The sequence below is a fragment of the Festucalex cinctus genome, chromosome 4 (genome assembly GCF_051991245.1).
Source record: "Festucalex cinctus isolate MCC-2025b chromosome 4, RoL_Fcin_1.0, whole genome shotgun sequence".
Taxonomy (NCBI): Eukaryota; Metazoa; Chordata; class Actinopteri; order Syngnathiformes; family Syngnathidae; genus Festucalex; species Festucalex cinctus.
The window spans coordinates 12782876-12808410 of record NC_135414.1 but is presented as its reverse complement, the minus strand read 5'-3'; the positions used below and the strand labels follow the sequence as shown (position 1 = coordinate 12808410).

Sequence of the window (25535 nt, the reverse complement as noted above, 5' to 3'; positions counted from 1 at the left end):
ATGAATGCTGCAGGTGAAAAAGAACCTATTCCATCTGACTTTGGGCAAGAGATGGGCTACACCCTGGACTGACTGGTTGCTAGCCAAACAACAAATACCACACGGGAAGGCCTGAGCCAAGATTTGACCCTGAACCAGAGAACTGTGAGACAGATGTGCTAACCGTCATTTCATTGTGCTAGCCAAATTATTTTGTAATCAAACAAAATATCATTTTTAGAAGAAACACGGTTTTCCAAGCAATATTTTAAGTTAAGCAATCTAAGTCGTAATTATACATTATACAATAAAATACAAACGGAATATTGTTCAATACTTGTTGCAGTAACCCCTTGTGTCCACTGCGGGGCATTGTCTCATAATAGCAAGATACGAGTAAATTGATGGGAGTGATGTAATAAATGTTTGATGTCACTTTAGTCCACTGACCTCTTTTTTTTTTAATTCCCAAGAGATTTGTGTTATGTCACATTCAGTCAAATCAGGGTTCTGAGCTCTCAGTTTGTTAATGTGTGCATCACTCTCCACGCTTAACTCTGAGGATGAACAAGACACATTTTTTGACACTGTGTAGTACTCTACTCATGTCATTTAAAAATTGAGAAGAAAAGAGAACTACCCTAACTGCTATAAAAGTTGACACAATGTGATGAATATTTGAAAGTTCACAGCAGAGAAAATGTGCAATCATGATTTCCATTGCTGTATATTTTAATAAGGTTCCAACAGAACAGTATTTAGTAAAAGAGGACATTGTCCATTATAAGGACTAATGCTGAATCCACATTAATATTCTGTATAATAGTTGCAAAGTATCCAAAAGTATTGGAACAGCAAAGGTCAATTCATTTGTTTTTGTTGTATACTGAAAAAATTGGGCTTTCAGATTCAAAGATGAATATGAGACAAAAGTTCAGAATTCCAGCTTTTTATTTAGCATGGTATTTACATTTAGATGTGTAAAACAAATCAGGACAGAGTATCTTGTTTGAAACCATCCACTTTTCACATGAACAAAACTATTGTGGACTATATAAAACTATATGTGACTAATGGGTGTTTGGAGCCGCTCAGGTGTTGCTGTTTAGATTGATTGGTTGATTGCACATTAGCTAGAGATGGTGCTCGTTTTTGACTTTCTGTTTCACCTGTGAAAACGGCTTTTGCTCTTTGGCAAACATGAAGGCCAAAGAGTTGTCTATGGGAGATAGCAAACCATTTTTGAAGCTGAAAATCGATATGAGCTATTGCGTAAACATTGGGCACAATGAAAAACAAATAAGCGAAGCAACAAAGGGGAACTGTAAGAGTTCATAAACGTGTTCTGAATCAAGAATTCCTCAATCATTATCCTCATTAAAAGACACTACAAAGAAAAAGCAGTTGGGCTAAACGATGGATGGATAATCTTTACTGTTGAGAACCATATTTCCTAACAAAGCTTTATAAAGAAGCTTAAATGAGGGTGAAGCACGTCATTTAATAGTAGTACTGTAGTACAAACTGTATTGTATTGTATTGAATTGTTTGATCTTCAAATTTGCAGCACTTTTATATTTTTACATTATAACTAAAAAGTCTGCCAATCTTTTCAGAACAGGTTATAAATATTCCGTGGCATATTCTCCCACATGGCCAGCCACTTCTCATTAGACTTAAATGAATATGCTGAGTCATGCGTCTGGAGGTTAATTGCTATTCTGCTGCTGTAGTTTATCAGATGGACAAAGGCATGCTGCTGCTGTTTAGTGTGGATAGGCATCAGAGCTGCTTGTTTTTGAATCAAGACAATAGATGGTTATGAATGGGTATTAAATACGGCCGCTTGTTAAGGGGCTACTAGCGTTGTGTGTGAAATTGTCTTTTTTGTGTTCATGACAGTCCCAGTCATAGATGGAGGAAGGGGAGCAGTATCTACAAATTACAGACTCCACGTCTGAGGTGTTGGTGAGTGATCCTATGTGGCACATTGTGGGTCCTTCTGTGTGCCAGGTGGTGCCAGTAATAGCCCTTCCTCCTGCTGATGGCTTTTGTGTGAGGGCCAGCTGTGTGGTCGTTACAGTAGCAGTCATCATAATATGGCAGCCTCGATGGAGGACATGACCTTGGTGTCGACATCCGGGGAGGAAAGGGAGGTGTGTCACTCAAAACCACCTTCTGGCCCAACACATTTTGGAGATTTAAATCATTTGTCACTCTTTTTTTCCCCACTCGGTTCTGTGCAGCATTACAAGCTGCATATTTTACTTATACTGCCTTAGGGTCACTCCTCTCTGTCATCATTCTCTGTATTCTCATGACTGTATCAAGCGACATCTCAGGGACAGTTAACGAATGAGACTCAAATGGATGCGGTGCACTTTTGTGTATGGCAATGGCATCACTTATTCAGCCTAGATGGTTTTATTTTCAGATGCAGTTGAGCTGCAGAACCCTTTCGCATGGCAAAGTTTAATGTGAATGGAACTACACACCAATCAACAAGGAGTTTTAAGTGGGAGATCAACCTCGATTTTTTTTTTACAATATCAGGTAACAGCCAATCATGGCTCAGCTTCAGCAAACAGGTGCACCGTGATTGGTCGATACCTGAACCTGAGCAACTTTGATGTCATTGTCAGTCGAAAACAAGTGGCAAAATGGCTGCCCCTTGAGATTGAAGAATGTGAGCTTTTGCTGCTTAACTCATATTCCACAAAGGATATTAATATCGTGTTTAATGGTGCTGCATAGAACATATTGTAAAGGAAATGTTGGGGTTGACTTGCCCTTTAATTTGATAACCAGCAATGTATTCCTCCTGCATATCCCTGAATTTTGTCCCAAGGATTAATATATTGCTGTTTGACAATTTTTCTGTCTGGCCATGCATGGGTATGCATGTGCTTTTCAAACAAACAAACAAACAAACAAACAAACAGAGAGAGAGAGAGAGAGAGAATTTACTGTAAGATTTAATTTCTGTAAAATAGAACACCAAAAAGGGTGAACATTGTTGTCGTTTCAAAATAGTAAATGTATGTATATTGTCTGACTATATCTAACAGTGAATATAGGCTAAATTGTTGTTTATATCTGTGCAAAACAGCTGCCATTTCCAGAGAGAGGTTATTGTCTGTGTTGCACAGTAACAGGATTAATGTCAACTCTGAGCTCATCAACTCAGCGGAAGAAAGGGCCAGTAAATGCTCAAGATCCACTTTGCCCACTTGAAGTCTTTGGGTGGTAATGGATTGTCCAGAAGAGAGTGAATTAGTGTTACAGGAAGTTAGAAACAGAATGACCTAAGTCTGAAGAATGAATGGTGTATGGAATTGAGGTTGCATGAAAATAAGAAACCTTATTAAATGAACTCTGTAGACTAAGAAAAAAAAAATCAAGACTAACAAGGTGCATGAAAACCCTCTGAATTATCGTAGAAATCAATTAATTGAATGCATTATTATTATTATTATTATTATTATTATTATTATTATTATTGCCATTATTAACTAATATAATTTTAAAAACACCCCCTTGCCTGCCTCATAACTGGTGTACGTTTGTGTGTTTCAGTTCCCTTTAGATGTATTTTCCGCGCACCGATCACCGCCATGTTAACAGCGTGCCTCACCTGCGTTCAATTGAAAGGTAATGAGGGGAGCCGCCTCTATTGGCCTGGACTCAATAGTCGGCTGTGATCACGCCCACAGCGGCATAATCACATATTTCTACTTCTGGACTTCGCATTAGACTTTCACTGCATGGGCACGAAAATAGAGCCCTAAGAATGTATTTAACAGACATCATCATACTGTATGGATTAACACAGTGTGATACTGTTTCTGATCTCCAAGTCCAAGTGAAAGGCGGGTGGGTTTGGCGAAAGACTTGAGTTAAATTGGGATCTGTTAAGAAGGACCATCTGTTTTTTTCCATTCACAGAAACACTTACACATGTTCCATGCAGCGGCCCCCTTCACTCTGCATTTTGAAGTGGTACTGTACAATTTAATCTTTTATAGCGTTCATATAAGGCCTGTTAGTTCATACAAAAACTAAAAATAGAGACTGATTGCAAACATACTGATGTCATTCAATGAATTTCTCAACATGAGAAAAATCTTTTTTTTTCAATTTCTAAACAACAAGGTAAGATTTTATGTATGCCAACACAAACAGAGATTCACTGATGACGCATTTGACATGTGGCATGCAACTTTAACAAGAGTGTTACCTGGGAAATAGGAATGATGATGAATGAGCCCCCACCAGCGCTCTCGGTGACCACGGCCAAGAACTTGGAGTTGACGGCACAGAAGTGGTTGTCGTGGACGTTCTTGGTGATGGGGATTGCCTCGTAGCAGTGCTCCCGACTGCCCACCTTCCCGTAGACGTTTCGAAATTTGGAGCTTCGGTAGGTTGGGCGCCATGACATCTGACATCAAAAGGATGTAGTGGAAGTTAAACACATATGTTGTATGATATTTGGTAGAAGCCAAATGTTCTCAATACTCATAAAAGAAGCTTTCAGTTGAGCTGTTCCCTCTTACACTTCTGATATCAACCAGGAGGCCGGCAAATGTCATGAACTACATGCGATCAAATCACTGGTGAAGAGGATCTGATTGACTTTCATTAATCCATTTGCCTGAATCAGAAGTCTCCGAATGTAATCAACTGGATATCTAACTTCATGGACTTGATGAACTGAGTGAAATTTTATCATCTCTGCTGATTTTCATTATTATTGCTTGATTTTATGCGTCCTAGTTTAGTATGGGGGCGGGAATTTATAAGCTTTATGCTTCTTCCTGCCAGCCCTTTTTCTTTTCGGTTATTATATGTCAAAATTGTATGATGAAATGTTTGATTGTCAACAATGCTGTCCGAAAGGAAAAATGAACAAATAAATCAAATCAAATCAATCAAATCAAATCAAATCTGCAAATAAATTGTACCCCATCTCTCCAACCACCCCATTGGATCATTTTCAGGAATTTAACTTCGAAAGCAAACTCATAAAAAGTTTTACTAATTTCCTAGAATCATTTTTTTTTGAGTGGACATGATAGGCTGAGGGAATAATTTGTCACATCTCCATCGAACAAAACCACAGTGACAGGGTGGGCTGTCCCATCTGTGTCTGTCTGATAAAAGTCACGCATGAAGTGGTGGGAAATACTCAATGTGAGGCTGGATGGATGATATCTATCACTCTCAGATAGGGACTGATAAAATTCTTTGCTGTTAAACATACCATTGGTAAGATTTGTGAGCCATGCAAAATCAATATTGTTAAGATTTTTTTAACTGCTCAGATGCGATCAGCTTCAGTTGACGATCAGAAATGGCTTGCTCAACACTTTGCACTCACTACACGGCCCAACTTCATTTAACATTATCTGACGTGCAAATAAGAAATATAAAAATAATAAAACAAAAGTTTAAAATCTGTGGAAGCGTATTGCGTTCACTTGAAAAAACAAAACAAAAAAACTCCAGGTTTTTTTTTTATTATTTTTTTTTCTGTTTTATTGCATTTTTTTGGCATTAAAAAAGATTCAGAAAAACAGGAGGCAAAATTACTCTAATTGGAGGATAGCTTCCACCTCTTTCCCCACCTGACTACTCAATGTCATCCATCCATCCATCCATCCATCCATCCATCCATCCATCCTTTTAATTTTCACTAAGCACACAAATAGACATTTATCCATTGCTGATTTAAACCACTAATCTTCCCCCGAAGAATCACATTAAAAACTGTCAACAGTCCATCACGACAAGGGTGCAGTGCCTTCATTCAATTGCATGTTATGCACATTTGCATTAATCCTCATGACTTCTGTTCTTTGCTCCTGGGATTTTTATCACATTCCCTCCCTTCGTAATTTGTGGTGCTTAGTTAAATCCTGTGTGAAATGATTGGATTGCTGTGACATTTTGGAAGACATCTTGGCCCTGTCACTGGGTGAACAGAGATAGTCTAGCAAAGCAAATTAACCTTCACCCCCAAACTGAATGTAACTAAAACCACACATTTGGTTTCAGTCATGAAATCGTCAAAAAGAAGTAAAATAGTTTCTTTGTGACATGATCTTACCCCTATTTATAAATGCATTCCTTATTATCTGTCTTGGAGGTTGGCCGTATTTGTGTGATTGACGCCAGACCAAAAAGAACTGCCTGTTTTGCATTCTTTCCACTGATCCTGAAATATTTCTTCTTTTTTTGAGGAAGAAATAACCACAACAGCCCCAGGTCAGAGGGACCGACGGAAGCAGGGAATGTAAAAAATAAATAAATACAAATACAGTATCCCCTTGATTATTGTCTACAATTTGTTTGAAATGTCTCCAGCCTCACTGCATGCTTTTGGCCTCAACATTGACAGTGAGAGAGTGTACATGTGATTTTGATATAACATTTAATAGCTGTAAGGCGGACAACTGCAGAGAGCAGGGTTGTTTTAATTTTGTTTTTGTATACCTTGCCAGAGGATACTGCTTCTTCTCTTTCTGCCTCCCTTTCTTTTAAATGTCTCATTCAACATGCTTCTGCTGGTCTTGTGTGTGAATTCAAAACAGCCAGTGGCATGTTTAACTGTGTCATTTATGAATGTATGTATCTCACAATGTTTAGAGTACATGACAAGCTAGCAAAGAGATTGGCTAGATAAATGCGCTGCCAACCTCTTTGGTAAAACACAAAAATAAATGCATTAATTTTATTAACTTTGTAGGGATGTGTTACAGTGGTCACACATAGTTTGTCTATTATGAGACTATGTCAGGAAAACACAATAAAAAGACGTGTTGTTTTTAGTATTAGCGCCAGGAACATAGAAAAAAGACAAACAACACATCAGGATAAAGACGCATTGAATTTAAAGTGGAAGTCAAACTGAAACATTTCTTGACAATAATATGTTATACATGACCTCACCAGTTCTGAATAATATTACATTAGTGGAATATGAGTTATGAAGCAAAATACAGCCTTTTTTATCCCTCTCAGGGGGCGGCCATTTTGCCACTTGCTGTCAACTGAAGATGACGTCACAGAAGCTCAGGGTGCAGGAAACAACCAATCAGAGCTCACCTGTTTTCTGAAGCTGTGCTGTGATTAGTTGTTACCTGAGACCTGAGCACCATCGATGTCATCTTCAGTCGACAGCAAGTGGCAAAATGGCTGCCCCCTGAGATGGATAAAAATGGCGAGATTTTGCTGCTTAACTCATATTCCACAAACACAATATTAACCAGAATACCATATTTTAGACTAGTGGGGTTGCAGAGAACGTATTATTTAAAAAAAACAAAATGGGTTGACTTCCTCTTGAAGAAAAAAACAAAAAAAACTTTGTTAAACACCTTTAACTGTCATTTTGACATCACCCAGAAGTTTGAAGCAATTTCAATTGGGGGGGACTTCAGCTGTCTCGGAATTGAGGCATTTTGACCATCTGGCATCATACATTCTTCTGACACACAAAGAAATCCACAGCATGAGAATAACTCATGTCATTTAAATATATCAAGGCCCAGTCAAGTCACTGTGTCATCTGTTTGGGCTTCCTTCACAGTGACAGTATGCAGTCATTTATCATGACTTCCTTTCTCAGAGAAAAGTGAACCTCACAAAAACAGAGAAATGCTGTCACTGCTTTAGCCAAATCCAAATTTTTGCTCAGCTTGAAATGAGCTTCCTATTCATTCACACAGGAAGTGTTGCCATTTGGCTGGAATAGTTTTCTCTGCCGTGGGAAGATGGCAACTTTTTGACAGTCAAAGCAAAGCCTTTGCACTTTAGTTTGTGAAGTTCTGTGAGTGAGTGAGTGAGTGAGTGAGTGAGTGAGTGAGTGAGTGAGTGAGTGAATGAGTGAAAAAATAAAATAAAATCCGTGTGTGCTTTCAAATTGCCAATTGCAAGCTTGATACTGAACTTTCTGTTGCCATTCATGTTGTCATCAGTAAGTGAATGAGGCGTTAAAGTGCTTTGATGACATTGAAGGGAGAAAAGTGCAAGTCAATTTCAGTATAGGAACTGGATTACACAGATAAGGCCCAGCACTGAGTATGTTTTGGTGGAAAGAATATTTTCTTCATTTTGTTCTCATACTAAAATACAGTCATAATTCCGGGAGACTCAAAAGCAGAGCAAAATGGCATTTCAGGCCACAAGACACCCCCAATTGTGACAGGAAATACTGACATCCTGCACAGCACACAAAGAATGGCTTTCCCAGAAGCCACCCATCTTCACTGAGGGAAAAAGAGATTTATTGTTCAGTCCAATTAATGTACTATTTTTGCCCCATCCAAAATCCTCACCAATTATAATTTGTTTGACACCCACAAGTCTGTCTCATAAAATGGTTCCAGACAGGCATTTGTTGAAAGAAAAGATCAAAATGAGTAATCTCCCAACCCCCATAGTTGTCTGAGCCAATGTACAATATGACACAGCATATCACAGACAGATGAATTCCTCTTTGTCATACTGCCAATTAATTTGAAAGGCATAAAATTTTACCGTAATACTATTAGTGGTGTGTTTTTTTCTTTAGTCACCATACACACTATAACAAAATCTCCTTTTTGGCAGTCATTCATTATATGCTTAAATTTGGCAGAAAAACAGTACAAGGGTTGAAACGAGAGAGCAAAATTAAGTGATACAGCTATTATACTGTTTGAACATCATATGATCATTGTGTAGCAGAAACACAGTGCAGTTCTCGTTTGGGGGGTAAAAAATGTTTGATGAGTGTACCCACTCCATCCATCCATCCATCCATGCTGCTCCAACAGGATAATGAGCCAAAAGCAACCATAGGCCAAAAAACGTACATATCCAAAAAAATAGAACTAATGTGAATTGAAGAACGTGTTAGCGTCGAGCAACTTCCCCCGCTGCCTCGGCGCTCACAATAGGTGTGACAATAGCCCTCTGAGTTTAAGCATCCAAGGAAGCACAGAAAAAGAAACTAACAGAAACAAGGTCAGTTGATTATTTTATTTATTGCTACTGAGATTATTCTATTGCTGAATTGCCTTTATGAAAGCTCACATCTCACTGTGCGGTGAAGGTTTGCAAGGGTAGCGGGTGCTGATTTTTTTTTTTTTTTTTTTTTTGTCAGGGTTTGATCAGGATTGCAATTTTGCCAATAGTTTGGTCACAATTTTTAACAAGATAGTTTTGAACATTAAACTGTTTGCAACCATTAAAATTGTCTGTGTGACCTTTTGTGACCTATCACAGAAAACATATAAATAAGCAACCATTCACACTGACACCTTTGGACAATTGAGTCTTCGATTAACCTAACATGTACACAGGTATGCTTTTGGAATATGTGACAAAGATGGATAACCCAGAGAAAACACACAGAGGACAGAAAGAGTACCCACCATAGAAAATGATTTTAATATAGTACATCTCTGTAATCTAACTCTCATTTCTGAAATAAAATCTCCCCTGGCAGTGTTTCACCGATTAAAGCCAAATCGCACAAAACCTAGCAGGAACTTTCATCATATTATAAAATATATCAAAGCCCATAGAAATGGCACTGGATAAACAGCTGTGAATTTTTAAATCTTGAAATAAAGATGCAAAACAGAAAGCTGATTGCTCATAATCTGTTTCAGTTTATCCAGGAAATGCTCCTCGTCCATCTAATTTGGACAAAATGAAAAGCTTTCAATTTTGGAATCACTGGGACTCAGTATGCCAAAAAAAAAAAAAAAAAAAAAAATCACGCTCCACTATTTCAGCAACCACATGGACTGAAAATCATTTTCTTATCATTAGCTTGTCGATCAACCACTTTTGAGCTCGATCTGTCTTCAATCCTCTCTTTGGCTCTCGCCATCTCTGTCTTTCCTCCCATCACTGGAAAGACGGAGTGATGAATTGATAGAATGAAAACACAAGCCCAGATGGAGGACACGAACGGCAAAGTCGAGTGCCAGACCATCTGCCTGGACGAGACTTCACCATCCGGCAGTCTGAGGGTTCTGTTTTCATAAACGGCTCATCTGCACCTTGGCACTATGCTGTCAGATCGTGATGTTCTTATCAGTGTAAAAGCTTGCTGCACGTGCTAACCAATTTGGCAGACCGATCTCCGGCAAGACCATCATCAAAACGATTGTCTTGGAGATACGCCTGGCTGAGGGACAACTTGGTGTCAGAAAGTCCATTGAAACCTTAAGGATGTTCACACCATGTGTAAATGGCCGGCACAGCTAACAACTGGTCCAACGCGACATATTTCATTCATAAAAATGTAAACACTGCAGGCATGAACCCCTCTTGTATTGATTGCAGTATATATTTTTTAAAAGCGTTCGTCTTCAAAGTTATCAACATCAGGTCTAACCCACACTGCATAGAGTTACGCTGCGCAGGAATTACTCCAGGCAAGAAAATAGACTTCTGAATTGCAGCCCACAAGGATTTATATTGTTAAAAAAGCCGATCAAGTCAGTTTGTTTCTTTCTGAACCACTGTTCAATGTCATTATATCCACAAGGCTCTATGGCTGACGTCAAGGGGGAAGTTATGTTTTCCCATTGTAAAATATTTGCCACGTTAATAAATTCAGATGGTCATTGGAAGACAGAATAATCTGTAAATAATACGCAAAACAGACATCGTGGACATATTGGTTTACATACACGCTATATAAGTATTGGAATTAGAAGTAATTCATTGCCATTATGGCGATACTGTCTGAATATCTTAATTCTCTCTTTAGTTATTATGAAGAGAATAGCTATGAAGCAGTGTTAGGCCACACTTCAAAGAAATCCAACAAAAAGGAAAATAGTAGAAAAAAGTTGTAAATCTTCAATAACAAATTTATATTATGTTGATAAAAAACACATTTTTCTTGTATAATAGTCATAATATAACAACATAATTTTTTATTTTATTGTATTTTTTTTAAGTTTTGTCAGAATTCCTCCACAAACCTAAAAGTAGCAGTCATCAGCAACAACAAAAATCCCTTTTTTTTTTTGCCTTGCAGTATTTTTACTTACACTTACTTTGCTTTAGAACTATTATCGTAATATATGCGTATTTTCATAGTTACTGTATTTTTTTCACTAATCAGTCTGACCCTAATAATACTCCTTCCTAAATTGCATAGCAAAACAAAACCAACAACAACAACAACAACAAAAGAGTACAGGACTGTCTCAGAAAATTAGAATATTGTGATTAAAAAAAAAAAAAAAAATGCCATACATTCTGGATTCATTACAAATCAACTGAAATATTGTAAGCCTTTTATTATTTTAATAATGCTGATTATGGCCTACAGTTTAAGAAAACTCAAATATCCTATCTCAAAATATTAGAATATTTCCTCACATCAAGTTTAAAAAAATGCCATAATCAGCAATATTAAAACAATAAAAGGCTTGCAATATTTCAGTTGATTTGTAATGAATCCAGAATGTATGGCATTTTTGTTTGTTTTTTTAATTGCATTGGAGAAAATAAAGGACTTTATCAGAATATTCTAATTTTCTGAGACAGTCCTGTATACTGTACATCAGGGCCATCTTCGAAATTGTGTATTTTTGTGCACATATAAGCAGATTGAATCCCAGCCTCAACATCTGGCTACTTTAATACAAAATTTGACAAAGGCAAATGTAGCTTTATTCATACACACGCATGCATGCAACCAGTCACAAGTGCAAATCCAGGTATGAAAGGACTGTAATGTAATATTATGGTTGATCGGTATGTGATTTGATCATTGAACAACACACAACAGTGATTCATACCTGTATGCACGATTGTGTTTATATATCCAAATATACATTCATAGAGGCCGCATACCGGTACATACATACAGTACACACACATTATATTTCATTTTTCAATCTGCTGCAGTATCATAAGCACCACCAATGATAGGAAAGTGCTTGACGAGTATGTTATGTTAGATAGCGTATCTATTAAAAGGTCACTCATGCACATCTTTCCAGTCTGCTGCATTGATCTGTTTATTGCCAGCCTGTCAACTGGACTTCCACAGTACAGTAACCCTGTAGCTACAGTAGCTACTTTTCACTATACTTTTTGGACAAATATAACATTTGATATTTTATTACATATGTTTTTCCCACCCCCTTTTTTGTGGTGTCATCAATTGCTTTACACATTAATGATCTTGATCATTTGACAATGAATACCTCCACAACTAAGCTTAAACGAATTAACAGATTTGTGTAATACGTCCTGTGTAGATAATACAACATAAACCAACACTGAGAATAAGAGGGAGCAGAACAAAGTAAAAGAAACTGTATTATGTGCTGCGAATAAAGTAATATCTATATTTACACTGCTATCAGAGCCTATGGGCATAATACATGGCTGAGTTTGACCTGAATGAACTTCAGCATGTGTGTGCGCGCGAGTGTGCGTGTATGTGTGGGCGTTTGGATCATTCACCATTGATGTGCTCTTCTTGCCCCTCTCAGCACTCACTAATGTTCACTCAGCTCTCTGCTGACAGCTCAGGATGGGTCGTGTATTTCATTTTAAATCTCGCTGCAGTAAAACGAGAAACGGAATCATGGACAACAACCAAATCATACGTTGAGAAAAAGCTGAGGATGAGGACGACACAAGGCAAATGTGAGTTGATGTTGCGCAAGCATATACAAAATGACAACACGTTACAGTATACAGTACTGCTATTGTCAGTCTCACGCATGAGAATGTGATGTGGGATCAAATTATGTATTCAGATTCCACAAGACTTATCAGCCAACTACTGTTTGAGGTTGAGAACCATCATGATTGACCATCAGTAGCACAACAGCCTCCATATTTTCGCCAAAAATATAGCGTCAAATTTAGTCTTTTTCACACGAGCTGGACACTCAAAGGATAATAAATGCAGAGAAGAAGCAAGACGACAAGAAAAATATTTTTAGTTCATTTTCTGTAGCTACAAGTAGGGATGTAACGATCATGGCAATATAAGTGCCAGAATATCGTCGTCGTCATGTCTCGATTTTAAAATAAGCACATCCGTTAAAAAGGCAAGGTTGTATTTCATTTACGCAGTTCAAGCACCATCTGGTGGCTAGTTTATTAGTACAGTTTAATTTGAATTATGAATGTTTTGGCCACACCTTGTGAGAAGTAAGCGGTTAACAAAATGGATGCATGGATGGATGGATGGATGGATGGATGGACATCAGTTAAAAAGGCGAGGTTGTATTCCATTTGCGCAGTTCTGGCACCATCTGGTGGTTAGTTTATTAGTACAGTTTAATTTGAATTCTGAATGTTTTGGCAACACCTTGTGAGGATTAAGCGGTTAAGAAAACGGATGGATGGATGGATGGATGGATGGATGGATGGATGGATGGACATCAGTTAAAAAGGCGAGGTTGTATTCCATTTGCGCAGTTCTGGCACCATCTGGTGGTTAGTTTATTAGTACAGTTTAATTTGAATTCTGAATGTTTTGGCAACACCTTGTGAGGATTAAGCGGTTAAGAAAACGGATGGATGGATGGATGGATGGATGGATGGATGGATGGATGGATGGATGGATATCAGTTAAAAAGGCGAGGTTGTATTCCATTTGCGCAGTTCTAGCACCATCTGGTGGTTAGTTTATTAGTACAGTATAATTTGAATTCTGAATGTTTTGGCAACACCTTGTAACCCCGGGTTTTCACTGGATGCGGTTGCGGTGCGGTTGCAGTGCGGTCCGGCGACGCAAGCAATTAGATTCCATTCATTCGAATGGTGCAGTTTACACCGCTTGCGGGTGCGTTGCGTGTCGACTGCGGAAGGCCTGCGGCGTGCCGCAAGCCTTCCGCAAGGATAGACCTATTTTCTATTTTTGCCGGACGCCGCAGCGGTAGGCCTCCGGCAAATGGCAAGCTAGCACAAAACACATCGAGCGGGACAGGAAGACCGAGGCAGTTTCAAAATAAATTTCCGGTTACCTTTCAGAATAAAACACTCGCCAGCTCCTATTTCGCAAGTTTTTCATCAAAACGTGATGTGGGCGTCGCCGCCGGGCCATGTGCTCATTCACGGTTTAGACACCAGCGAACATGGACGAGGAGAGGTTTATATTGGAGGTGGAAAACCACAAAATAATATATGACACGGCACATCCTTTTTATAAGGACTGTAATGTATTGTGAGTTTGATGTTCGCGATTGCTTGTTGTGCCCGTCTCGCTTGCCGTACTGAGCGGCAGCCGGACGCGGAAGACAGAAATAAAGAGTGGACCCGCACTGACCCGACTCTCGTTATTAATATACTTTACAAGGACAACCAAAAAAAGGATGCTGCATGGAATCTCATAGCAGAAGAAGAAGAAAAGGTTAAATCAAAAGAAGTCCACCTCTCTTTCTGCTTCTCTGTTGAGCAGACTTTCTGTATGTTTGTCGTTGTGAAATGCCACATGATCGCGCGCGCGCGGTCCCGCGAGACACGTTGGGAAGTGGGCGGCGACGGAGCTGCCGGACCGCAGATGTGCGGAGCCGGTGTGGATTGACAAAAAAATTGACCCGTCCGGAGCACGCAGTCAAGACGCACCGCACCGCAACCGCACCGCAACCGCATCCAGTGAAAACCCGGGGTGAGGATTAAGCGGTTAAGAAAACGGATGCATGGATGGATGGATGGATGGATGGATGGATGGATGGATGGATGGATGGATGGATGTTTTGGCCACTGCGGCGGTTATCACGCCTATCGATCAGTCAAACCAGTAAATATTTTTCAACGTCACCATCAAAAAAGACCTTACCAGTACTTTTGGCCTGCTTCAGTCAAATTAACACAACATTGTGAACTACATAGACCATGATGCTTTGCGCCACTGAGCCAATAGAAACACATGACAAAGACATGGCCAAGCCTTTTTTTCTGTCACTGCTGTTATGATGTACAAAAACACATTGTGCTGAAAAAAAAAAGGATTTTATTTATTTATTTTATGTATTTATTTATTTATTTATTTTACAACATAGTGCATTTTCACACATTATCATGACCTTTTTTTTTTTTTTTTTATTTTTTTTTTTTAATCGCCAACACAAACTACAAGCCTCATTTTCCAGCACAGCACACTCTAATCTGCTATAAATTGTGATCTAATTGTATTTGGACATAAGGGTATGATGCCCATATTAAATTAACAACTGGTTTGTGTGTTTGTTTTGTTTTGTTTTTTAAACCTGCCCTCTATTAAATACAAATATGAACACTACAAAAAAAAAAAGAAAGCAACAAACCATTCCATTGAGTGCTTTTCATATTAGTTCCAGTCTGTCACTGTCATTATGTGAATGCTTTCAGCATGTGGTGAATGATATTGTCTACACAGAGTGAGACATAAAGAAGTGGAGACCTTCCCCATCTCATATGGAAATGTACTTGAGCCCATTCAGACAGATTTGAAATGTACAGTTTCACAAACCCATAGTCCCAGCAGATTGGACGTTTGCTGACAGGCAATGAGCTCATGAGATCTGAATTTCTTCCAATGCAGAAAACCTTTTCTGTGGCTTTCTCACAGCTATTTACACTTTACCCTCTTTTGTATCATACCTTTTGTCTACCCCTTTGCACAACTTGCTCTTTCTGTTTATCTCCCTTGCGTGTGACCGTTATCTGCTCTTTTCAGGCTGGCAACAAAAGATTAACTCTGGATTTAATATTCTTAATCTCCTACACTGGTGGGGTTTTCAAACGTCAAGAAAGGATATTTAATTTGCTAGATTGCCGAGTTAGCTGCAGATGATTCCGGAATGTGTGGATGAGTGTGTGTGAGTAAACAGGCTGCGAATTATCCAGATGCTTAATTCAAACTCCAGTTTAGATGTATGGTAGGCGTTGAGTTTCAACAGGAATGTTCTTAAAGACATGCATAGATCCGAAAATATAAATAGAAAATATGAGCCTCTCAAGAGGTGACATATAAAAAGAACTTGTATCATTTTAATTAAGATACTCAACTAGCAGAGGCTTTACCATAAACACATTTCTCAAATCGTTCAAACCACATATGAGCGAATGACGTCAGAACAGCATCGGCCTCCTGCATAATTGGGGTGTGTGCAGATATGTAATTGCAAACACACTCGACACAGCTGGAAGCGCGTTCACTCACATCACTGGGATGGATATGATGCTTTGGCAGTAAACAAATGTGTTTATGCATATGTATTTTCCCCCAATGTGAGCACACTGTGGGTGCTCACCCTTCAATCACAGTTCAAGGATTCAAGTCAAGTCAAGTCAAGTTCATTTATATAGCCCTTAATCATACAAAAGTCTCAAAGGGCTTCACATGCCCACAGTTGACAAATAGCAACGACATCCCCTGATCAAACCACAAAAGGGTAACATCTTCTGCTCCTAATTTGGGGATTAAAGCTAAAATTGGTTTCAGATTGTTCAAATCCCAGATACTTTGTTGTGCTTTTTCAATATGGGCTAGAAACATCAATGGAGTCCTCAAAAAAGTAAATAAATGTAATCTTAGGAAGCACAAGAGTGAGACTAAAGGCCCTATTTTCGTGTATGTTTGTTTTGTTGATTGATGACTTGACTTGACTTATATATTGTAATAGCACCCCATGACCATCAAATAGAGAGTGAAGTAGATGATATCTACCACACACTTCCGCGCAGGGCCAAATGAGTCTGCTTGAACCTCGATCAAATCCATCAAAATGCCACCTTCGCCACTTGTTAGACCTGGTTTTACAGAGTCTAAAATATTGTCTACTTTTCGTCACCAAATTGGAGTCTAATCACACTCCTGTTTTTAGGCCAAGTGTAGTCTAATTACTGTTACCAAATTGTGCGGCAGAGGTGTGGCAGCTGTGACTGCTAGATCACTCAAAAAGGCACAATACGGTCCCAAACACGGAACAAAATACTTGGCCCAAAACAAAAATTGATATGGGCCCGTTTTTATGCCAAGCGTGTGTGCGTCTGTCTATGAAAATTGAGCCCATATTGTTGAGATGTTAATAAGTGAGCAGGTTTACACAAAAATAAACTTTCAATTAGCAAAAAAAAAACTCAGGAAAGGATGAAACATGTGAACGGTAATGAACCATTACATCTAAGGAAGAATCTGGATGAAAGTGTAGATACATGATATATTTTCTACTTACATCATTCATTGTAATGTTTGAAGTCATTCTCCATGGACCAGGAAGAATGACTTAAAATGAACAGATGACTGACTGATGGTTTGCTCTTGAAAGAGGCTGGCATTCAAATTAGTGCCATTGTCGTTGACAATACTTTCAAACAAACACTATTTAGTTTTAACTAGTTTTATTTGTTTCTGGTGTTTAAAGTAATAAAAAAGGAAAAGCTGAAAGTCAAGGTCCCTTAGTACTGTCTGTCATGTTCAATCCTCTTGTCCATCTCCTACGACTCACTCTCATTCATAACACACTGCTTTCTCTGTAGTGCCCCTCACAAAACAACGGGACCATTTGAGGACTTCATGTACAAATCACAGCCATCAAATGGGGTCTATGTGCAACCTTTCATGCCAGTATCTGGCTATGAATCCTTATGGAACTTCTGAATAGTTGCAAAATGAACAGAAATGAGTTTGAACATAAGGCACAATTCAGCTCTTTTTTTTCTTGAATCCCCAAATTCTCCCACAAGAGACTTGCAGACAGATTACAGTCAGAAAGCCTACTTGAAGCACTGACAAGGAGTGCAGGTTGTGCAACTATCAGCACGAAAGCCTTTGTTAATGGAGGAAACTGTCATGAGTTCCGACTGAAAGAATTTGAGAACACCATATGGGGTTCCTTCTTCCCACTTCGATCTTACGTAAGGCAGCAGATGCAAGCTCCGGGGTTTTATTTAGAAGCCTTGAGGATGTCCACACAAAGTTGCACACATTCAGGTCATAAACCAGGATAATGGTTCTTTCGAATCATAGGAACTCCAATAGACTACACTGCTAGAAATCTGCCCACCTACAAGTTATTTGTTCACCAACTCACAGTTCTGCCCTCTCGCTCTCTCTTTCACACGCACACGCACACACACGCACACACACAAACGCATTATTGCAATATTGTCATGCTGAGCCATGAGGTTTAAGCTGTGAAGCTCATGGCATGACATGCTAACCCCGGGTTTTCACCGGTTGCGGTTGCGGTGCGGTTGCGGTGCGGTTGCGGTGCGGTCCGGCGACGCAAGCAATTAGATTCCATTCATTCGAATGGTGCAGTTTACACCGCTTGCGGGTGCGTTGCGTGTCGACTGCGGAAGGCCTGCGGCGTGCCGCAAGCCTTCCGCAAGGATAGACCTATTTTCTATTTTTGCCGGACGCCGCAGCGGTAGGCCTCCGGCAAATGGCAAGCTAGCACAAAACACATCGAGCGAGACAGGAAGACCGAGGCAGTTTCAAAATAAATTTCCGGTTACCTTTCAGAATAAAACACTCGCCAGCTTTTTCAGCAAAACGTGACGTGGGCGTCGCCGGCCATGTGCTCATTCACGGTTTAGACACCAGCGAACATGGACGAGGAGAGGTTTATATTGGAGGTGGAAAACCACAAAATAATATATGACACGGCACATCCTTTTTATAAGGACTGTAATGTATTGTGAGTTTGATGTTCGCGATTGCTTGTTGTGCCCGTCTCGCTTGCCGTACTGAGCGGCAGCCGGACGCGGAAGACAGAAATAAAGAGTGGACCCGCACTGACCCGACTCTCGTTATTAATATACTTTACAAGGACAACCAAAAAAAGGATGCTGCATGTTATCTCATAGCAGAAGAAAAAGAAAATGTTAAATAAAAAGAAGTCCACCTCTCGTTGTGAAATGCCACATGATCGCGCGCGCGCGGTCCCGCGAGACACGTTGGGAAGTGGGCGGCGACGGTGCTGCCGGACCGCAGCTGTGCGGAGCCGGTGTGGATTGACAAAAAAATTGACCCGTCCGGAGCACGCAGTCATGACGCACCGCACCGCAACCGCACCGCAACCGCATCCGGTGAAAACCCGGGGTAAGGCAGGGGTGTCAAACTCATATTAGCTCAGGGGCCACATGAAGAAAAATATATTACCAAAGTGAAGTGGGCCAAACCGGTAAAATCATGGTTTCTAATTTAAAAACAATTACCAGCAGTTACCAAATTGTGCAGCAGAGGTACACATTTTTTTTCTCATTTGCAGGCCATCCCAAAATAGCGAAGCACAACTGTAAATATATCCATCCATCCATTTTCTTGACCGCTTATTCCTCATAAGGGTCGCAGGGGGTGTTGGCGCCTATCTCAGCTGGCTCTGGGCAGTAGGCGGGGGACACCCTGGACTGGTTGCCAGCCAATCGCAGGGCACACAGAGACAAACAACCATCCACGCGCACAAGCACACCTCGGGACAATTCAGAGCGCCCAATTAACCTGCCATGCATGTCTTTGGAATGTGGGAGGAGACCGGAGTACCCGGAGAAGACCCACGCGGGCACGGGGAGAACATGCAAACTCCACCCAGGAAGGCCGGAGCCTGGACTCGAACCGGAGTCCTCAGAACTGGGAGGCGGACGTGCTAACCACTTTTTTCACCGTGCCGCCCACTGTAAATATATTGTTCCAATAAATAACACAAATGCAAATGGAACACGGCAATACTTTGCACGTATGAGTTCCGGGTGTGTTATATCTTCCTGTTTTGCATATATATTCTTCCCAGAATAGAATGCACTGTGTGGCATAATTAATGAAGTTATAGGACATTACTCGATGTCATGTGTTTGTGTTACCAGTAGCTGAATGTTTTTGTTTGATTTATGTTGGTCTATGTAAAAAAAAAAAAACCTAACTTTAGTTTGTTTATAAAACAGTGACGTCCAGGCCAATTCCATGTACAAGTTGCATTGCCCATCTGAGAATTGCTTGTAAAATTACAAATTTATATGTTTTGATTTTGGCCGCCTGATTAATTGGTCCAACATTACTTACTTTTTACTTTACAAGATCATCTCATGGGCCGGATTAAACCCCTTTGCGGGCCCGATCCGGCCCGCGGGACGTACGTTTGACACCCCAGTGCTAAGGTATGCAGCAGGAAACATCGCATTCAAGGAAACAGTGGTCACTACTTCGCGGTTCACTTATTGTGGATTCACTCAATCACAGATTTTTAGTTGGGTTTATTTATGCTGCTATTTTTGTCCTTTTTTTTGGTATTATTTGATTCAATAAAAACAGATCTTTTTTTTCATTCAACACAATCAAAATATAAGAAACATGCAACATGATAAGTTTGAAAAAAATATATATTGACATTTTTTTTGCTTTTGAGTCATCTGAGCAAGTCAGTGTCCCAACACTGGGAAGCTATTTTTAGAGCAGACCACAGTTAGTAAGGCCAATGTGTGTGTCTTATTTGTCCGCCCTGCCTTCTCCATGCACTGCAGGAGAAGTAGACAATCAACTTAATTGAAGGCAATTAACTTCAACAAGGCCACTAGTTTAAGCAACTCTGCAAGAAGAGCTCATTAAGGTGACAGACAGTATAAGCCGTTATTGAAGCGGGGGAGGGGGGGCAACTTTTTTTTTAACGACCTCTACTACATGGGCGTGGACCGTACCACCCACAAAAAGTGAGGGAACACTATCTTCTAAATAAAATCTGTCATTATTCATTGAAATGTTAATTTATATGTATTCAGTATGTGAATTCATTTTACAAATCAGTAATCTAAAAGCAACAACAAGCTTGAGTCGAACAAATCAAATTTTGATTTTCCATACAAAAATGTTTGTATTGGCTCAAGCTCCAGGCTCAAAGAAAGTGGACCAAAGTGTCAGTCCTATAAATAAAATTGAGTTGAGTTGAGTCTTAAAAAGGTTAAAGAGCTTACGTTCCTGTCTGTCTCACAGACGACTCAACCAAGTGAGGCCTTGTTTGAAGTCAAAGGCCAAGGAATTAAACAAGCGGTGACCTATTTTCATGGCACTAGCTTGGTGCTTGATGTTCAGTATTATGCTAGCTGAGCTTAGAAGCTCATTCTCTAGAATGAACAAATGTTTTGGTTTTTTTTTGTTTAAATTTCAAATAAAAAATTGTTTCATTCATTCAGGGAAACTACTTTGAAAGTTCTAATTAGCTCCGTAAGTCATTTGGAATAATGAAAGTTGGACTCGTGGAACCATGTCTCACTTTTTGTTCTAACGATTCCATTTTAAAAGGCAGATGTAAAGTTGATATTCTTTTCAATTATATATTACGAACTTCAGACTAGGTGCTAGTCACACGACATCTTTGTCTAGTTATCTATGTGCACCATCCTGTGTGGGTGTGTCCTAGTCCTAGTATCCACATTATCTCCTCTAAAGGAACATCTTCATGAATAATAAATATGATGTTAATGATAATAGAGAAATAAAAAAAAAAGCCTGTCTACAATATTGTTGCTATATGCTGAGGCATGTAGGGTCATTCAGCACTGTCAGCATGGTAGCACTTGTCCCGCATCCTGCCCCAAGGTGACTTTCTGCTGTTGGCAGGCAGAGCTGTGAAAATGGCTCATTTTCATCTCTGCCTTGCTCCTCCCACTCATCAAAATTTAGTCAACAATAACATCCCCCCCATTGTCTTTTTTTTCCCCTCTTCTCTAAATTTTGGCCAACTGCATAATTGTTTTGCAAAACAGATGAGGAAAATTCAGTGCTCGTCCTGTCTGGAGACCGACTTTGGCATTGGCTCTTGTCTAACAAAGGAGCACATGGCCTTTTCCTATTTCAGTTGTCATAGTGGAGAATCTACGCAGCAGCAGCAGCAGCAGCAGCTCTTACACCTCCCACGTAATCACACACAGGGAGATAATTTGTAGTTTGAGAGTTTGCTTCTGTGTTCTTATCTGCGCTGTACAAGATGAAGAAATGACTGTTTTATATTAAAGGCAACATTTTGGAACCCAAATGAGGCCATTGTCCTGTGCCTCCACTAGGTCATCTATTTTAGTCCAGGTTAATTCTCCTCCTGGGCATAGGTGTCCTCATTTCCTTTATCTGTCTTCCTGCCACTCTTCCTCTCTCATATTGTGCTATTCCCTCACCTGGTTAATTGATTAAGAAGATTCAACCTGATGCTGCAGTCTTAAGCACAAACCACAATCTTGGCTCCACATAAACACTCAGATCAACTTATGACTGTACACACACGTCACCCAGAGATGTTGCAACAAAAAAAAATTGCCTATTGGACCTCAGGCCTTGAGAAATGACTGACACTGACCTGTATCCATGACAAACTTAAAGGCACAGCTTTAAAAATGGCAACATTTAACATAGGGCCTTTATTCACTATTGCTCGACACCAGGTAGTATTCTATCACTATTTTGGGGGTTGATGGGGTCCACCCCTCTTCAGCCTATCCCCAAGCTCTTGTTTGGGTTGCTTGACACAATGGGTGGGAAACCTTCAGTCCAAGGTGCACATACGATCAAATGCAAACAGTCATTCAATTCTAATGAAAATGTTTTAAAAAGCCCAAACTAACAGCGAACCCAAATGAGCTATTAACACCTGTTTGTTTTTTTTAAATTAAGATAATTTATTTTTTTTTTAATCCATAGGCAAAAACAACTTCTGACACCCCTAAATAAAATAAATAAATAAATAAATAAATAATAATAATTTAATATCCACTGGCAGAAACTGAATAATAAAACTATATATATATATATATATATATATATATATATATATATATATATATATATATATATATATATATATATATATATATATATATATATAATTATTACAGGACTTGGAATTTTCCATAAAAAAAAATCCAATCAGCCTTTTATGGGGGAGAAAGATTCTTGCCCCTGCCTCCCAGTTACTAATCATCCTCAATTAGGTAGTTAGTCCATGTGATGCAACTGAATTATTATAATTAAACCCAGTAATTGCAGCATCAGCTAGTTTGTATTAGAAAAGCGGATGCTAGCATGCAAAACGGATCATGTTGCTTCTCTGTTACATATTTAAAAAGAAAAAAAAATGGATTTTGCAAATTTGAACGGGTATCTTATCAGATTTTAACGGAAAAACACTTTACAGATGAAAACTTGTAATAAAGTAATATATTGCAGATGAGAAACTGCCATCCTTCAGTTTACCACAACCAGGGTCTGCTACATCAACAAAAGCATGTTGGCAACTAATCAGCACACACTTCACTTAAACCAACCAATCATATCATAGGAGTCATCCGGAAACAGAATTAAGCCATGCAGCACCTCTTACCTTTGTGACAGTCATGCAGAATCAGTGGTTGAGCTGCAGGCCAGTGTCCCGTTCAAACAGAGATCAATGCTGCAGGAGTGGCAGAGTGATGAGGAGGAGAGGAGGGCAGCTACGGTTGCTGGATATGCAGAGAGAGAGAGAGAGAGAGAGAGGGGAGTGGACAGACAGGTTAGTGTGTCTAGCCCACTAAGTACCGAGAGGCTGTTTGCTGCTGCAGTGAAGTCACGGCTGGTGCTCTGAGCACGGTTGGTTACTACCAGAGAGGGAAAAGCTTCCCCGCACTCTGCAGGACACACCCCTCCCACCCCACCACATGCACGCAAGGAAACAACACATGCGCTAGCCTGGGATGGTGCACACAAAATCTGGCTGCCCTGCTTTTTCACTCACTATCACAGTATGATCAGTGGTGGCTTAATACAGCTCATTGATGGGTAGTCAGGCAGAGCTATGCAGGAAGAATGACTCTGCAAAAGCACGATGATTGGTCGGAATTGGAGAGGAATGTTGGACACTGTGTCGCACTTTGCTGCCCTGACTGCTGCACTGCTGTGCATTGCAGTGCTGAAAGAATAAATGCATTTTTTTGTTATCTGAACAAAAAAAGAGAATTATTCTACATCAGCTCAAATTTGTGCCCTGATGTGTCTAACTAAGGCAATCTTCACACTTCAGAGCAGAAACCAGTTGATATTTTGTTATCCTTATAAATACCACGTTGTATTGTTTACTGCTGTAAGATGAAATATGTTCTGAAGTGTTTTGGGCAATATTATATGCTCATATTCAGTCAAATGCTTCAGAACTCATTTGGCCGACGTTCACAGTGCAGATGGACAATGCCCTGAACCATACTGCAAAAGAAACCAAAGACTTTTTTAAGGCAAAAAAAAGTGGAATGTTATGCAATGGCCAAATCAATCATCTGACCTGAAATTAACTGAGCATGCATTTCACTTGCTGAAGACAAAACTGAAGACAAAATCAAATTGAAGACAAAATGCCCCAAGAACAAGCAGGAACTGAAGACAAACTGAAGTTGTAGTTGGAGGCCTGGCAGAGCATCACGATCTATGATTCTAGTATCCGATGATGTCTATACGTTCCAAATGGCAACATTTCACAAACATTCCACCAGCATTCATATTTTAGCATTCAGCATTCACATGCATTTTCTCCAGAATTTGCACAGTCTAGTTAAAAAGTGCAAGCTTCATTTATGATTGTTAATTTGTCCCATTATTTTTGGTTCCTGAAAAAGTAGGAGGCTACAATGTACACCTGATTTGGATGTACAAAAAAAACAAAAAAAACAACAACATATATTCAATCGAATACATAACAAAAATTTTCCGACTGACAAACATTATTCTTTTTTCTTTCTTTTTATTTTTGTTGTTCGTACTCACTCATGTTGAGTTTAATACCTGAAAAACGTTCCTAAAAAGCTGGGACCTGAGCACGTTTACCCCGTACATCTTTTTTTTTTTTTCTTCTATTAATTTAATAAGCATTCCTCAACTTTCCAAGCTTTTGTTCCCCTCTCCAAACTTTTTGGGAATTTATTTGTTGGAATAAAATTCAAAATGACAGAATATTTCCATAAAAACATTTAGCAGTTTAAATAGTGAATACAGTGTGTTGTCAATGTAGTGTATTCAGCTGGATATAGAATGAAAATGATTTGTAAATCATTGTACAGTATTTTGTATTTATAGAAGTCCCAACTTCCTTGGAATTGGGGTTTGTAAATATCCTCAAATTAAAGCGGAACGTCTGCAGTTACAGCACTTTCTGTTCATTTCAAGTCTAAGTGTAAAACTAAGTCTAAGTATAAATCCATTGTGGTGGCATCCACAGCCAAATACGGTAGGTGAAAACTGTGTCATCCCAATATTTATGGACCTGGCTGTATCTTGGTTCTAAAATGTTTTGGTGTGTTCATAGTGCGTTGAGGTTTGCAAATAGAAGCTGTGATCATTCCTTGGTGAGGACATGGTGTTGCACAAAAGCAGTCTTTGGCCAGTCTCCCAGAGTCACGTTTGTCATACTAATCTGTTTTCATGGTGCGATGATAAAGACAGGCCAAGATTCCAACTCTGTCTCCATGGTTTAACTTTATTCTGTGACTTGTTTTTCTTGGTTATACAACAAACAATACTGACTTTGTTGTTGTTGTTGTGTTCTGATGCGTATTAGAAGCTTGTTTGTGTGTCGCTTTTCTTTTTACTT

At 39.4% G+C, this 25535-nt stretch overlaps 1 protein-coding gene across 1 annotated transcript in view; it reads right to left on the bottom strand.

Annotated features, from left to right (window-relative positions):
- coro2ba (coronin, actin binding protein, 2Ba) overlaps positions 1-23573 on the bottom strand; it is a 32296-nt gene extending 8723 nt beyond the window's left edge. The window contains exons 1-2 of the mRNA XM_077518996.1: positions 23304-23573; positions 4217-4417 (exon numbers count right to left, since the gene is read on the bottom strand). Of these exons, the coding sequence (XP_077375122.1) occupies positions 4217-4417; positions 23304-23318 (216 nt within the window). The 5' untranslated portion in view covers positions 23319-23573. The remainder of the gene's footprint in view (positions 1-4216; positions 4418-23303) is intronic.
- Between the last annotated feature and the right edge of the window lie 1962 nt (positions 23574-25535).